The 14227-nt window shown below is 41.3% G+C and overlaps 1 protein-coding gene and 1 pseudogene across 6 annotated transcripts in view; one reads left to right on the forward strand and one right to left on the reverse strand.

Annotated features, from left to right (window-relative positions):
* LOC135055015 (catenin delta-1-like) overlaps window positions 1-14227 on the forward strand; it is a 259589-nt gene that overhangs the window by 157959 nt on the left and 87403 nt on the right. For all 6 annotated transcript variants that reach the window (XM_063958563.1, XM_063958564.1, XM_063958562.1 and 3 more), the window contains one exon: window positions 7658-8073. In XM_063958563.1, the coding sequence (XP_063814633.1) occupies window positions 7658-8073 (416 nt within the window). The remainder of the gene's footprint in view (window positions 1-7657; window positions 8074-14227) is intronic.
* LOC134897015 (5S ribosomal RNA) lies at window positions 11750-11868 on the reverse strand (annotated as a pseudogene).

A 14227-nucleotide genomic window follows, 5' to 3' on the forward strand; every position in this document is an offset into this window, starting at 1 on the left:
CGGTGGTGAAGGTGACGAATTAACCGTATTTTCCAGTAGGGCCACACGTTATATGATTTTGGCAATAAAGGAGATGTTACATTTAGCTGATACTACAGGTACCACTAAACAGGGTATTATGTGGGGTGTGAAAAAACTACCAGTAGTTTTTACCGAATCAGAAGAATTAAATGACGTGTGTGATGAAGCGTGGGGTGCCCCGATAAAAAAAAAAAACTGCTAATTTCAAAGAAGTTATTGGCTTTATACCCTTTCCCGCCAGAGGTTAGGGAGCGCTGGGAAACACCTCCTAGGGTGGACAAAGCGCTAACACGCTTATCAAAACAAGTGGCGTTACCCTCTCCTGAGACGGCCGCACTTAAAGATCCATCAGATATGAGGATGGAAAATATCCAAAAAGGTATATACACACATGCAGGTGTTATACTACGACCAGATATTGCGACTGCCTGGATGTGCAGTGCTGGGGTAGTTTGGTCAGAGTCCCTGATCGAAAATATTGATACCCTGGACAGGGACAATATTTTACTGTCGTTAGAACAAATAAAGGATGCATTTCTTTATATGCGTGATGCACAGAGAGATATCTGCACACTGGCATCACGGGTAAGTGCTATGTCCATTTCGGCCAGAAGAGCTTTATGGACACGACAGTGGACAGGCGATGCGTAGAGGAGTTATTTGGGGTCGGTCTATCGGATTTGGTGGCCACGGCTACGGCCGGGAAATCCACCTTTCTACCTCAAGTCACTCCCCAACAGAAAAAGGCACCGACCTTTCAACCGCAGCCCTTTCGTTCCTTTAAAAATAAGAGAGCAAAGGGCTATTCATATCTGCCACGAGGCAGAGGACGAGGGAAGAGACAGCAACAGGCAGCTCCTTCCCAGGAACAGAAGCCCTCCCCGGCTTCTACAAAAGCCTCAGCATGACGCTGGGGCTTCGCAAGCGGACTCGGGGGCGGTAGGCGGTCGTCTCAAGAATTACAGCGCGCAGTGGGCTCACTCGCAGGTAAATCCCTGGATCCTGCAGATAATATCTCAGGGGTACAGGTTGAAATTAGAGACAGAGCCACCTCGCCGTTTCCTGAAGTCTGTTTTACCAACGTCCCCCTCAGAAAGGGAGACGGTTTTGGAAGCCATTCACAAGCTGTATTCTCAGCAGGTGATAGTCAAGGTACCTCTTCTACAACAAGGGAAGGGGTATTATTCCACTCTTTTTGTGGTACCGAAGCCGGATGGCTCGGTAAGGCCTATTCTAAATCTGAAGTCCTTGAACCTGTACATAAAGAAGTTCAAGTTCAAGATGGAGTCACTCAGAGCAGTGATAGCGAACCTGGAAGAAGGGGACTTTATGGTATCCTTGGACATCAAGGATGCGTATCTCCACGTTCCAATTACCCCTCACACCAGGGGTACCTCAGGTTCGTTGTACAAAACTGTCACTATCAGTTTCAGACGCTGCCGTTTGGTTTGTCCACGGCATCTCGGGTCTTTACAAAGGTAATGGCCGAGATAATATTTCTTCTTCGAAGAAAAGGCGTATTAATTATCCCATACTTGGACGATCTCCTAATAAGGGCAAGGTCCAGAGAACAGCTAGAGATGGGTTTAGCACTATCTCAAGAGGTGCTAAAGCAGCACGGATGGATTCTGAATATTCCAAAATCCCAATTAATGCCGACAACTCGTCTGCTGTTCCTGGGGATGATTCTGGACACAGTTCAGAAAAAGGTTTTTCTTCCCGAAGAAAAAGCCAAGGAGTTATCTGACCTGGTCAGGAACCTCCTAAAACCAGGAAAGGTGTCTGTACATCAATGCACAAGAGTCCTGGGAAAAAATGGTAGCTTCTTACGAAGCAATCCCTTTCGGCAGATTCCATGCAAAGGGATCTGTTGGACAAATGGTCAGGGTCGCATCTTCAGATGCACCTGCGGATAACCCTGTCGCCGAGGACAAGGGTATCCCTTCTGTGGTGGTTGCAGGAGGCTCATCTATTGGAGGGCCGCAGATTCGGCATGCAGGATTGGATCCTGGTGACCACGGATGCCAGCCTGAGAGGCTGGGGAGCAGTCACACAGGGAAGAAATTTCCAGGGAGTGTGGTCGAGCCTGAAAAAGTCTCTTCACATAAGCATTCTGGAACTAAGAGCAATCTACAATGCTCTAAGCCAGGCGAAACCTCTGCTTCAAGGAAGACCGGTGTTGATCCAGTCGGACAACATCACGGCAGTCGCCCATGTAAACAGACAGGGCGGCACAAGAAGCAGGAGGGCAATGGCAGAAGCTGCCAGGATCCTTCGCTGGGCGGAGAATCACGTGATAGCACTGTCAGCAGTATTCATCCCGGGCGTGGACAACTGGGAAGCAGACTTCCTCAGCAGACACGACCTTCACCCGGGAGAGTGGGGACTTCATCCAGAAGTTTTCCACATGCTATTAAACCGTTGGGTAAAACCAATGGTGGACATGATGGCGTCTCGCCTCAACAAGACACTGGACAGGTATTGCGCCAGGTCAAGAGATCCGCAGGCAATAGCTGTGGACGCGCTGGTAACACATTGGGTGTACCAGTCGGTATAGGTGTTTCCTCCTCTGCCTCTCATACCAAAGGTTTTGAGGATTATACGGCAAAGAGGAGTAAGACTAGTGGCTCCGGATTGGCCAAGAAGGACTTGGTACCCGGAACTTCAAGAGATGGTCACGGACGATCCGTGGCCTCTACTTCTGAGAAGGGACCTGCTTCAGCAGGGTCCTTGTCTTTTTCAAGACTTACCGCGGCTGCGTTTGACGGCATGGCGTTTGAATGCCAGATCCTAAAAGGAAAAGGCATTCCAGAAGAAGTCATTCCTACCTTGATAAAGGCAAGGAAGGAAGTCACCGCGAAGCATTATCGCCGTATTTGGCGAAAATATGTTGCGTGGTGCGAGCAGCGGAGTGCTCCGATGGAGGAATTTCAACTGGGTCGTTTTCCTACATTTCCTGCAATCAGGATTGTCTATGGGTCTCAAATTGGGATCTATTAAGGTTCAAATTTCGGCCCTATCAATATTCTTCCAAAAAGAATTGGCCTCAGTCCCTGAGGTCCAGATTTTTATCAAAGGAGTACTGCATATACAGCCTCCTGTGGTGCCTAAGGTGGCACCGTGGGATCTAAATGTAGTTTTAGATTTCCTCAAATCCAATTGGTTTGAACCACTAAAGAATGTGGATTTGAAATATCTCACATGGAAAGTGACTATGTTACTGGCCCTGGCTTCGGCCGGGAGAGTATCTGAACTGGCGGCTTTGTCTTATAAAAGCCCTTATTTAATTTTCCATTCGACATAGGGCAGAGCTGCGGACGCGTCCGCATTTTCTCCCTAAGGTGGTATCAGCGTTTCACCTGAACCAGCCTCTTGTAGTGCCTGAGGCTACAGACGACTTGAAGGACTCCAAGTTGTTGGACGTTGTCAGAGCCTTAAAAATATACATTTAAAGGACGGCTGGAGTCAGAAAATCTGACTCGCTGTTTATACTGTATGCACCCAACAAGTTGGGTGCACCTGCTTCTAAGCAGTCGATTGCTCGTTGGATTTGTAACAAAATTCAACTTGTACATTCTGTGGCAGGCCTGCCACAGCCTAAATCTGTTAAGGCCCATTCCGCAAGGAAGGTGGGCTCATCTTGGGCGGCTGCCCGAGGGGTCTCGGCATTACAACTCTGCCGAGCAGCTACGTGGTCAGGGGAGAACACGTTTGTAAATTTTTACAAATTTGATACCCTGGCTAAGGAGGACCTGGAGTTCTCTCATTCGGTGCTGCAGAGTCATCCGCACTCTCCCGCCCGTTTGGGAGCTTTGGTATAATCCCCATGGTCCTTTCAGGAACCCCAGCATCCACTTAGGACGATAGAGAAAATAAGAATTTACTTACCGATAATTCTATTTCTCGGAGTCCGTAGTGGATGCTGGGCGCCCATCCCAAGTGCGGATTATCTGCAATACTTGTACATAGTTATTGTTAACTAATTCGGGTTATTGTTTAGGAAGCCATCTTTCAGAGGCTCCTCTGTTATCATACTGTTAACTGGGTTTAGATCACAAGTTGTACGGTGTGATTGGTGTGGCTGGTATGAGTCTTACCCGGGATTCAAAATCCTCCCTTATTGTGTACGCTCGTCCGGGCACGGTACCTAACTGGAGTCTGGAGGAGGGTCATGGGGGGAGGAGCCAGTACACACCACCTGACCTGTAAAAGCTTTACTTTTGTGCCCTGTCTCCTGCGGAGCCGCTATTCCCCATGGTCCTTTCAGGAACCCCAGCATCCACTACGGACTCCGAGAAATAGAATTATCGGTAAGTAAATTCTTATTATATATATATATATATATATATATATATATATATATATATATATATATATATATATATATATATATATATATATAGAAATAGTATATCTCTGTGGAGCGCACTTAATGACTGAAATAAATATATTTATGTATAATACAATTTAATATGGTTATATTGGTTTCTGACAAAGAGAGGATGACATCACACAAACACCCTTTTAACTTTAAAACATTTGTTGCTTTTTATTGCTAAAATAATTAAATTTCAATACTGATAAAAATGATGTACACTTTTACAATGTGTTATTGTTCATTACAGCCAAAAAATTGAATAACAACTTTTCCAAACAATAAAAGATTTTTTCACTCAACGCGTTTCGTCGTATGTCGACTTCTTCAGGAGTGTTTTCTTTAGGGTGTGATCAAAAGTAAATAAAAAAATAAATAAAAATATGAATAAAAATATGAAACAAAGAGGAATACTAATAAATAAATATATATATATATATATATATATATATATATATATATATATATATGGAAGAATATGCACAAAAAATATATCTGTCCAATTTAGCTAACATTGTAATAATTTGATTTATTGGTCTAATAAGACAATTGTTTAACTGGATATCAAATAAAAAATTGAAAAAAATCAATTCACAATAGCAATGTCAAAATTAGCTGGCATTGTACGGATTTAATTTATTAAAGCAATTAACCGTCTAGATACCAACATTAATAAGAATTTAAAATTAATTCATAACAAATAATTTGCTGATGGCTGTTTTGATGAATGACTCCACAATAAATAAATATGGTATTACTTACTTATGAAAAGGTAATTAATTAGTTTGAAACAGCTGTATTTTCACAAAATTATAATCCATATTTTACCTATTTGAAAATAGAATAAACTGAAATTATAATAATTACAATAGAAATATTATTTTTATCTTTTAATAATTTGGACAATAATACTTACTAAGAATTATTATGTATAATTAACGTCCATAGTTTTGTAGTATTTAATGAATCTTCCTATTTGCGACCATCCTACAATAAGATATATATATAATAATGTACATATATAAGTAGAATTATTTATTTCCTCCCAAATTGGATAAAGATACTCACTGATGATTAATATTAATCTTCCAAAGGCTTGTAATTAATTTGTCCAAATTTTTATTTAATTTCCCTAATAAAAAAACCATAAAAATAGTATTAACATCCCAGTTTTTAGTTTGAAACAATAAATGATTAGTTGGATATTGTAATAGAACTTACCTACGATGCTTTCATATGTCCAAAAAATATATATGAGGATCCGGCAATGGGATAAATAATATTAAGCTTCTTTTATTTCCCTAATAAAGAGTGATAAAAACACTCTCAATATTTTGAATGGATCGTCTTGTAACAATAATTAATTTTGTGAAAATACAGCTGTTTCAAACTAATTAATTACCTTTTCATAAGTAAGTAATACCATATTTATTTATTGTGGAGTCATTCATCAAAACAGCCATCAGCAAATTATTTGTTATGAATTAATTTTAAATTCTTATTAATGTTGGTATCTAGACGGTTAATTGCTTTAATAAATTAAATCCGTACAATGCCAGCTAATTTTGACATTGCTATTGTGAATTGATTTTTTTCAATTTTTTATTTGATATCCAGTTAAACAATTGTCTTATTAGACCAATAAATCAAATTATTACAATGTTAGCTAAATTGGACATAGATATATTTTTTGTGCATATTCTTCCATATATATATATATATGTATGTATGTATTAGTATTCCTCTTTGTTTCATATTCTTATTCATATTTTTATTCATTTTTTTATTTACTTTTGATCACACCCTAAAGAAAACACTCCTGAAGAAGTCGACATACGACGAAACGCGTTGAGTGAAAAAATCTTTTATTATTTGGAAAAGTTGTTATTCAATTTTTTGGCTGTAATGAACAATAACACATTGTAAAAGTGTACATCATTTTTATCAGTATTGAAATTTAATTATTTTAGCAATAAAAAGCAACAAATGTTTTAAAGTTAAAAGGGTGTTTGTGTGATGTCATCCTCTCTTTGTCAGAAACCAATATAACCATATTAAATTGTATTATACATAAATATATTTATTTCAGTCATAAAGTGCGCTCCACAGAGATATACTATTTCTTGATTCCTATTTTTGGTCTTGTTCGAAAGGGGACCATCTCTGTGTAGAAGCTTGCCCCTTAAAATTGAGTACAATCAAAGGTATAGGTCCAATTTTAGAGCGCAAAAAGGATCTCCTATTCTATATATATATAGTGTGTGTTCTAGCTCACTTATGTAGTGGGTCTCAATTTGCCGGTCCCAGCATCCCTGCTAGATATTAAGAGGCAATTCGATTTATAACAAAAACAGCCTGGTGAGCTTGGGTTGTCTCCTTCTGATATCAAGTTGTTTCATGTATACAGAATCTGGTGTACATCTCCCTTTACTAGCTCCTCATCTGTACCTCTTTGGTCTCTGTCTTGAGGACTATCTCACTTCCTCTTTACAGTTATATGTGAACACACTCTTAACTCTAGTGTGAGTTTGCATTGCTAGGATCCATCTATCCCACGAACGGTTCATGTATCTCAAAACCAAATGCCCTCTGTTTGATATGATTTGGAATATCTGGCAAGAAACTAGGTATGCTCTTGAGTCCCCAATTTCAGACCATTCCTATTTTGATTTTGACTCAGTTTCTGGCAGTCCCTGACTATTTTCTTTGATGTCCCTGGTACTGCCTTCTATACCATATGTTAGCCTCTGTTAGGTCTTAATTGTTGATCTCTGTATACGTTTTATGGATACTCCATTTTGCTTGATTAACTTCTGTATGATTGATTCTTTAATTTCTTGTTCTACTGTGTACTCTCCGAACTTCTATTACATTTGAGTGTTTTTTCCCCCTAATATACTGATTTTTATGCAGTTATTAATATGTATACTGATTTTCTTTTTGTTTTTTATTTTTCTCTGTTTTGTTATTGGAAAACTTAAATAAAAATACATGATTTAAAAAAACAACAACCCAAAAACCTATCCTGGTAAGAGTTGGTGCAGTTTTCCATAGTTTGTGCTGCACTACAAGAATTAACTGTAGAAATGCTATTTTTGGCACACAAATGAGAATGTCAATATATTACTGTTGGTGCAGTAACACTTTCACAAACTTTCAGTCCTCTGTCATCTGTGCAGTATTTGTTTAGCAAGCACAATAGGATATTCTTGCCTACTGAATAAAATTGTGTTGTGTGTGGTTTTTATTTTTTTTGTGCAGATGAAGCCTGCTGCTGGGTATTCCCAAACATTAGATCGGCCATATCGTGATGTAGTAGGGGGTGGAAATGCCTACACGACAGTACCACGCAATTACCATTTTCGTGGACCTGGTGCAGACCCAATGCAAATGATTCCACCCACGCAGCATCCTGGCTACAGTAGCTTGTCCCGGCCAAATAATCGTTATCGCACTGTTGAGCCATACAGGGGTCCTGGGTATGGCCCTCAGCCACAAGTCAGAGGACCCGGTTTTGGAGGTAGCCAGTCTGATCTACTTGCGGTCAGGTATGGATCTGAAGATGCGTATGGACTGGAGGATGATCGCAGGAGCCTTGGAGGTTATGTGGATGGGCCAGATTATTCTACTGCTGGAAGGAGGGGTGCCAATGGAGGAGAACAACGCAGACGAATGAGGTGAGCCAAATGCAGTATTGTATGTATTGCAGCTAACTTTGTTCCCCCCCCCCCCCCCCCGGTATAGTTACATAAAATAGAATCTAGTTGCTGTGGTTTAGTGTGTCACATTCAGCTGCACAATATTTCTAAGCAGAATGTGATATATCGGGTCCAGTCAAGGTATGCAAGCTGTTAAGTGCTTGTGAATGGTCCCCACACAAGATGTGGTGAAACTAGTATCTAGTTATGTGAATTGTCAAAATGGGGTTGAGGTACAAAAACTGCGCTGTATAGACTTTAGCTGGCCTAGGGGTGGTCACAGGGCTCCCCTGTTGAGCCCAAAAATAGAAATGGATATATGCAATACAGAAAGAGGACTACTCCTGATTGGCGCTTGTCAGATAACACCCACATAAAACATTATGATTGAGCCATGATTGGTAGGAAATAAAGCATGTGTCTAGTGTTATGTAAAAACAATCTGTTTTAATTTAAACAAACACTTAAAATCAAAACACATATAAAAAGGAAGTAGATAACACAGAGAATCCTACCAAGATGGTGGCCGGAGCCGCAGGTGTTATATGCAAGGTATACCCGGGAAAGATACCCTGCATAAGGCTCCGGAAGGCGAGATTTTCCCTGTGGTATAAACTGAGTCCAAAAACGTCCTTTGAAGTCCAGAGCACTGGTAGGCAGACACCAACGCGTTTCGGGACATCAAAGTCCCTTTTTCAAGGTAGTTATGTGTCTGCTGCAATATTATTGCTGTAAACAAAATATTTTCTAGCACTTGTTGGTTTTTGTTCTGGGGCTGCAACACCACCACTGGAGATCCTCTCTTCTGATATGCTCTAATGAGTATGCCTAGTAGTCCCAAAATGCCACAACAGAGCTTCGATCTCCAGCTGCCATTGTTACTCAGTTACAACCCATGTGGATCCCAGCCTCATGGGGCAGAGTCTGGGTAGGCAGTGACACTGGACCCTCTATTACAACTCTCCAAATAAGTTTGGAACTAAATTGTCCCCTACTTTAGTCAATGTAAAATGTCCTCGCTGATCCTCATGGACAGATAAATTGTGGATTTGTTTAGAGACTGTCTCCCAATCTTCACACTTTTTATTGAGTAACGGACACTTTTACACATTAAAGCCACGCATTTGACATAGGGGGTAATTCAGATGGATCACTGGGCTGCGTTTTTTGCTGCCCTGCAATCATACTGCCTACAGGGGGAAGTGTTATTTTTGCCATGCAAGTGTGCGATCACGTGTATCAGAGCTGCACAAAATGAGTTTGTGCAGTCTCTGCGCAGCCCTGGACTTACTACTACAGTGCGATTGAATCCTACTGATCGGGTCCGGAGCTGACGTCAAGACACCCTCTCTGAAAACGCTTCAGCTCGTCTGCATTTTTCCAGACACTCCCTGAAAACGGTCCGTTGCCACCCACTAATGGCCTCTTCCTGTCCATCTCCTTGTGAACGCCCGTGTAAATGGATCATTTGCACCATCCCGTCACTGACCGGTGATGCCCGTTGCAGTTCAGATCTGATCGCCCGCTGTGCGAAAACGCACAGCAGCGATCAAATCTGAATTAGGCCTATAGTCTGTATCTATCTTGCACCACTATGTATGTGTATGTCTGTGTGTGCATATGTATGTATATGTGTGTGGATATAATCGTCACACGCAAAAATGAACTTGCGTACCGTGTTACGGCTTGACATAGTGTATCAATCTCTCTTCTGGATTCTGCAATCTCAGGATCTAGGTATACTGGAGCGTGGCATAGCTTCCCTGGGTAATGGCTCCGAGCAACGCCTACCCAGGAGAGCTATGCCACGCTGCAGTATACCTAGATCCTGAGATTGCAGAATACAGGAGAGAGAGAGATTGATACACTATATGTCAAGCCGTAACACGGTACGCAAGTTTTTTTGCGTGTGGCGATTATATCCAAAAATGACTACACCATAGGCGCTTGTCTGTTCTTCCCGTTGTTCCAGATTTTCCTTAAACCACTTTTACCAAGTGGTGATTTTGAAGAACTGAGCTGCTGCCCGCGTTACGTGGAGGATGTTGATAACAGGCCAATTTGACCTGGTTGTGTAAACCTCTAACCTACCCTGTGTATTCTGGGGACAGGAACAGGATATAGGACTAATAACGAACTGTATGTACTAAGAACTATATACTAATTAGGACGAGCGCACTGATCTCCCCCTTCTTGTTATATATATATATATATATAATCTATCTATATCGTGAAAAGGAGGGAAAATACTGCGCCACAGAAAATAAAATCCTTTCTTAACCCAATAGGTACGGCTGTGATATATTAACACTCCCTATGTATAGGGCATCAGCTAGTTCCCCAAATAAAACTGGGATGGTAAATCCCCGAAACAATTGAATTTAAAAAGAAAGGGATGGGGGATAGCGACCAATGGTGTCTATAAATAATTATAAGATATTTAAAAAGTATATATAAACATTTATTTAAAACATTTTTTAAAAATTTAATACAAACTTTTTCTAGAAGATGGGATAAAAAGCATATACACATATATAAATAATAAAGTGCAAAGGTATTAAAGTGCGTATCTGAGTCAGAGGTCACTTAGATGCCCAACGCGTTTCGTCACACAGACTTCATGAAGGGGTAAAGGCAGACTGGGACAGGGCTTACATTTATACTGGTACTACTCATAACTCAATTATGACATCACTTCCTGCTATTTAAAAAGTCTTAATGCTAAGTTACTGAATTCTCATAAATTATAACTTCTTCCCTCTTTGGGCATATACTATACATATAGATATGAAAAACGAGTGGTTTTATATAAGAAAAAGTGTAAGTAACCACTTTAAAATAAAAGTCCATTATATGTATATTCGTGGCATTTCCGCCACACTTCCGGTATCGGAGTCTCGGGCGCGTCACTTCCGCCCCACTTCCGGATTGGTACTGCGCATGTGTGCGCTGTTGACTGGTGTTTTCATTGGAGCTCAAAGTTTCCCAACAGTTTCATTCTCTGCTGCGGCGGCCATTTTACGTTAGATATCCCTATGCAGTTTATAGCGGCGGCCATTTTGTTGTAGCTTGCGGTGACCATAACATTGGACATATTTCATTGTTAACATGCGGTTTCCATGGAGATTGAGGAAAGAGAAAACTGGATTTAGTCTTTTGTAAACAAACGGTTATTAGTGTCATTCTTAGTACCTTGGGTCAGAATGTGTATATATAAAGGTAATATGATTTCAGTTAGAGCATATATCCTGATATGTATATAATTAAAAAGGAAAAAAATGAATATTTAAAGAATTTAAAAAGGGGGATATTATATGAAAAATATGTCTAGAAAATAATTGTATAGCAATGAATAGGTCAATATAGATAAACATATTCTTGTGAATATATATATATATATATATATATATATATATATATCTATCATATACAAACATGAGCTTGTGAATATATGTATCATATACAAACATGAGATTTAAAGTTTCTAAATAAATAGTACTTTTAAAGTGAAGGTGCCATGCTGATTACGATTATTAATCCAGTAATATAGTGATTATGACCATCTATTACTGTGCGACCTAAGGTCTATGCAGTGTATTAGTGCATATATACCTTGTCTAGGACACAGAGACCGCTCATTTGGTATTTCGGGTTTCGTTTACAGTACCTGATTTTCCCAGGTGGTCTCCCTTGCTGGTACTGATCAGGCCCAACACTGCTTCGCTTCCAAGTTCGGTCGAGATTGGGCCTTTCCAGTGTGGTTTGATTGTAGAGAAGTTCTTTAACCGTGCCTATATCGTCCTCTAATGTATTAAAATATAGACTTTTATATGGTGATTTATTAACCGAGCCTGTGTCTTAGGGTGGTAGTAAATTATGATAAGGACTGAAATATGGTGATTAATTAACCGTAACTGTGTCTTAGGGTGTGATACGGGATAGAATCATTAGTGGGGAGTGAGTGGTGAAGAAAGTGGGGTAAGGGAATTGGGATGGGGTAGGCAAATACTGTACATTCTCCATTACACGGTTTCGTCATAAAAACGGAGCAATTTCGTAGTTTTCATTAAATCTCCTCGGGTGCAGTGTCTGTAACTGGAAAATCCAGAACATCTCTCTTCGTGAAAGTTTATTGGCTAAATCGCCGCCTCTTTCTCCTAATTTCACCAATTCAATGGCTTTAAAGGTGAGAGATTCCGGATTGGACTTGTGTATAAGGTTGAAGTGTTTCAATACAGCATGAGATTCCACCTTGTTTTTTATGTTTCCGATATGTTCTTGTATCCTCATTTTTAAGGGTCTTTTAGTTTTTCCAACATAATGTTTTCCACAATCGCATTCCAGTAAGTAGATTACAGATTGAGTGTTGCAGTTAATAAAGTCTTTAATTTTGTATTCCTTCTTTCTCTATCGTCCTAGTGGATGCTGGGGTTCCTGAAAGGACCATGGGGAATAGCGGCTCCGCAGGAGACAGGGCACAAAAAGTAAAGCTTTAGGATCAGGTGGTGTGCACTGGCTCCTCCCCCTATGACCCTCCTCCAAGCCTCAGTTAGATTTTTGTGCCCGGCCGAGAAGGGTGCAATCTAGGTGGCTCTCCTAAAGAGCTGCTTAGAAAAGTTTAGTTTTAGGTTTTTTATTTTACAGTGAGTCCTGCTGGCAACAGGATCACTGCAACGAGGGACTTAGGGGAGAAGAAGTGAACTCACCTGCGTGCAGGATGGATTGGCTTCTTTGGCTACTGGACATTAGCTCCAGAGGGACGATCACAGGTACAGCCTGGATGGTCACCGGAGCCTTGCCGCCGGCCCCCTTGCAGATGCTGAAACGAGAAGAAGGTCCAGAATCGGCGGCAGAAGACTCCTCAGTCTTCTTAAGGTAGCGCACAGCACTGCAGCTGTGCGCCATTTTCCTCTCAGCACACTTCACACGGCAGTCACTGAGGGTGCAGGGCGCTGGGAGGGGGGCGCCCTGGGAGGCAAATGAATACCTATTTTGGCTAAAAATACCTCACATATAGCCTCCGGAGGCTATATGGAGATATTTAACCCCTGCCAGAATCCGTTAAGAGCGGGAGACGAGGCCGCCGAAAAAGGGGCGGGGCCTATCTCCTCAGCACACAGCGCCATTTTCCCTCACAGAAAGGCTGGAGGGAAGGCTCCCAGGCTCTCCCCTGCACTGCACTACAGAAACAGGGTTAAAACAGAGAGGGGGGGCACTAATTTGGCGTTAGAAATATATAAAAAAGATGCTATAAGGGAAAACACTTATATAAGGTTGTCCCTATATAATTATAGCGTTTTTGGTGTGTGCTGGCAAACTCTCCCTCTGTCTCTCCAAAGGGCTAGTAGGTCCTGTCCTCTATCAGAGCATTCCCTGTGTGTGTGCTGTGTGTCGGTACGTGTGTGTCGACATGTATGAGGACGATGTTGGTGAGGAGGCGGAGCAATTGCCTGTAATGGTGATGTCACTCTCTAGGGAGTCGACACCGGAATGGATGGCTTATTTAGGGAATTACGTGATAATGTCAACACGCGCCAAGGTCGGTTGACGACATGAGACGGCCGACAAACAATTAGTACCGGTCCAGACGTCTCAAAAACACCGTCAGGGGTTTTAAAACGCCCGTTTACTTTAGTCGGTCGACACAGACACAGACAGGGACACTGAATCCAGTGTCGACGGTGAATAAACAAACGTATTCCTTATTAGGGCCACACGTTAAGGGCAATGAAGGAGGTGTTACATATTTCTGATACTACAAGTACCACAAAAGAGGGTATTATGTGGGATGTGAAAAAACTACCGTAGTTTTTCCTGAATCAGATAAATTAAATGAAGTGTGTGATGATGCGTGGGTTCCCCCCGATAGAAAATATGGGCGGTATACCCTTTCCCGCCAGAAGTTAGGGCGCGTTGGGAAACACCCCTTATGTTGGATAAGGCGCTCACACGCTTATCAGAACAAGTGGCGGTACCGTCTATAGATAGGGCCGTCCTCAAGGAGCCAGCTGACAGGAGGCTGGAAAAATATCATAAAAAGTATATACACACATACTGGTGTTATACTGCGACCAGCGATCGCCTCAGCCTGGATGTGCAGAGCTGGGGTGGCTTGGTCGGATTCCCTGACTAA

Source organism: Pseudophryne corroboree, chromosome 3 (assembly GCF_028390025.1).
Source record: "Pseudophryne corroboree isolate aPseCor3 chromosome 3, aPseCor3.hap2, whole genome shotgun sequence".
Lineage (NCBI taxonomy): Eukaryota > Metazoa > Chordata > Amphibia > Anura > Myobatrachidae > Pseudophryne > Pseudophryne corroboree.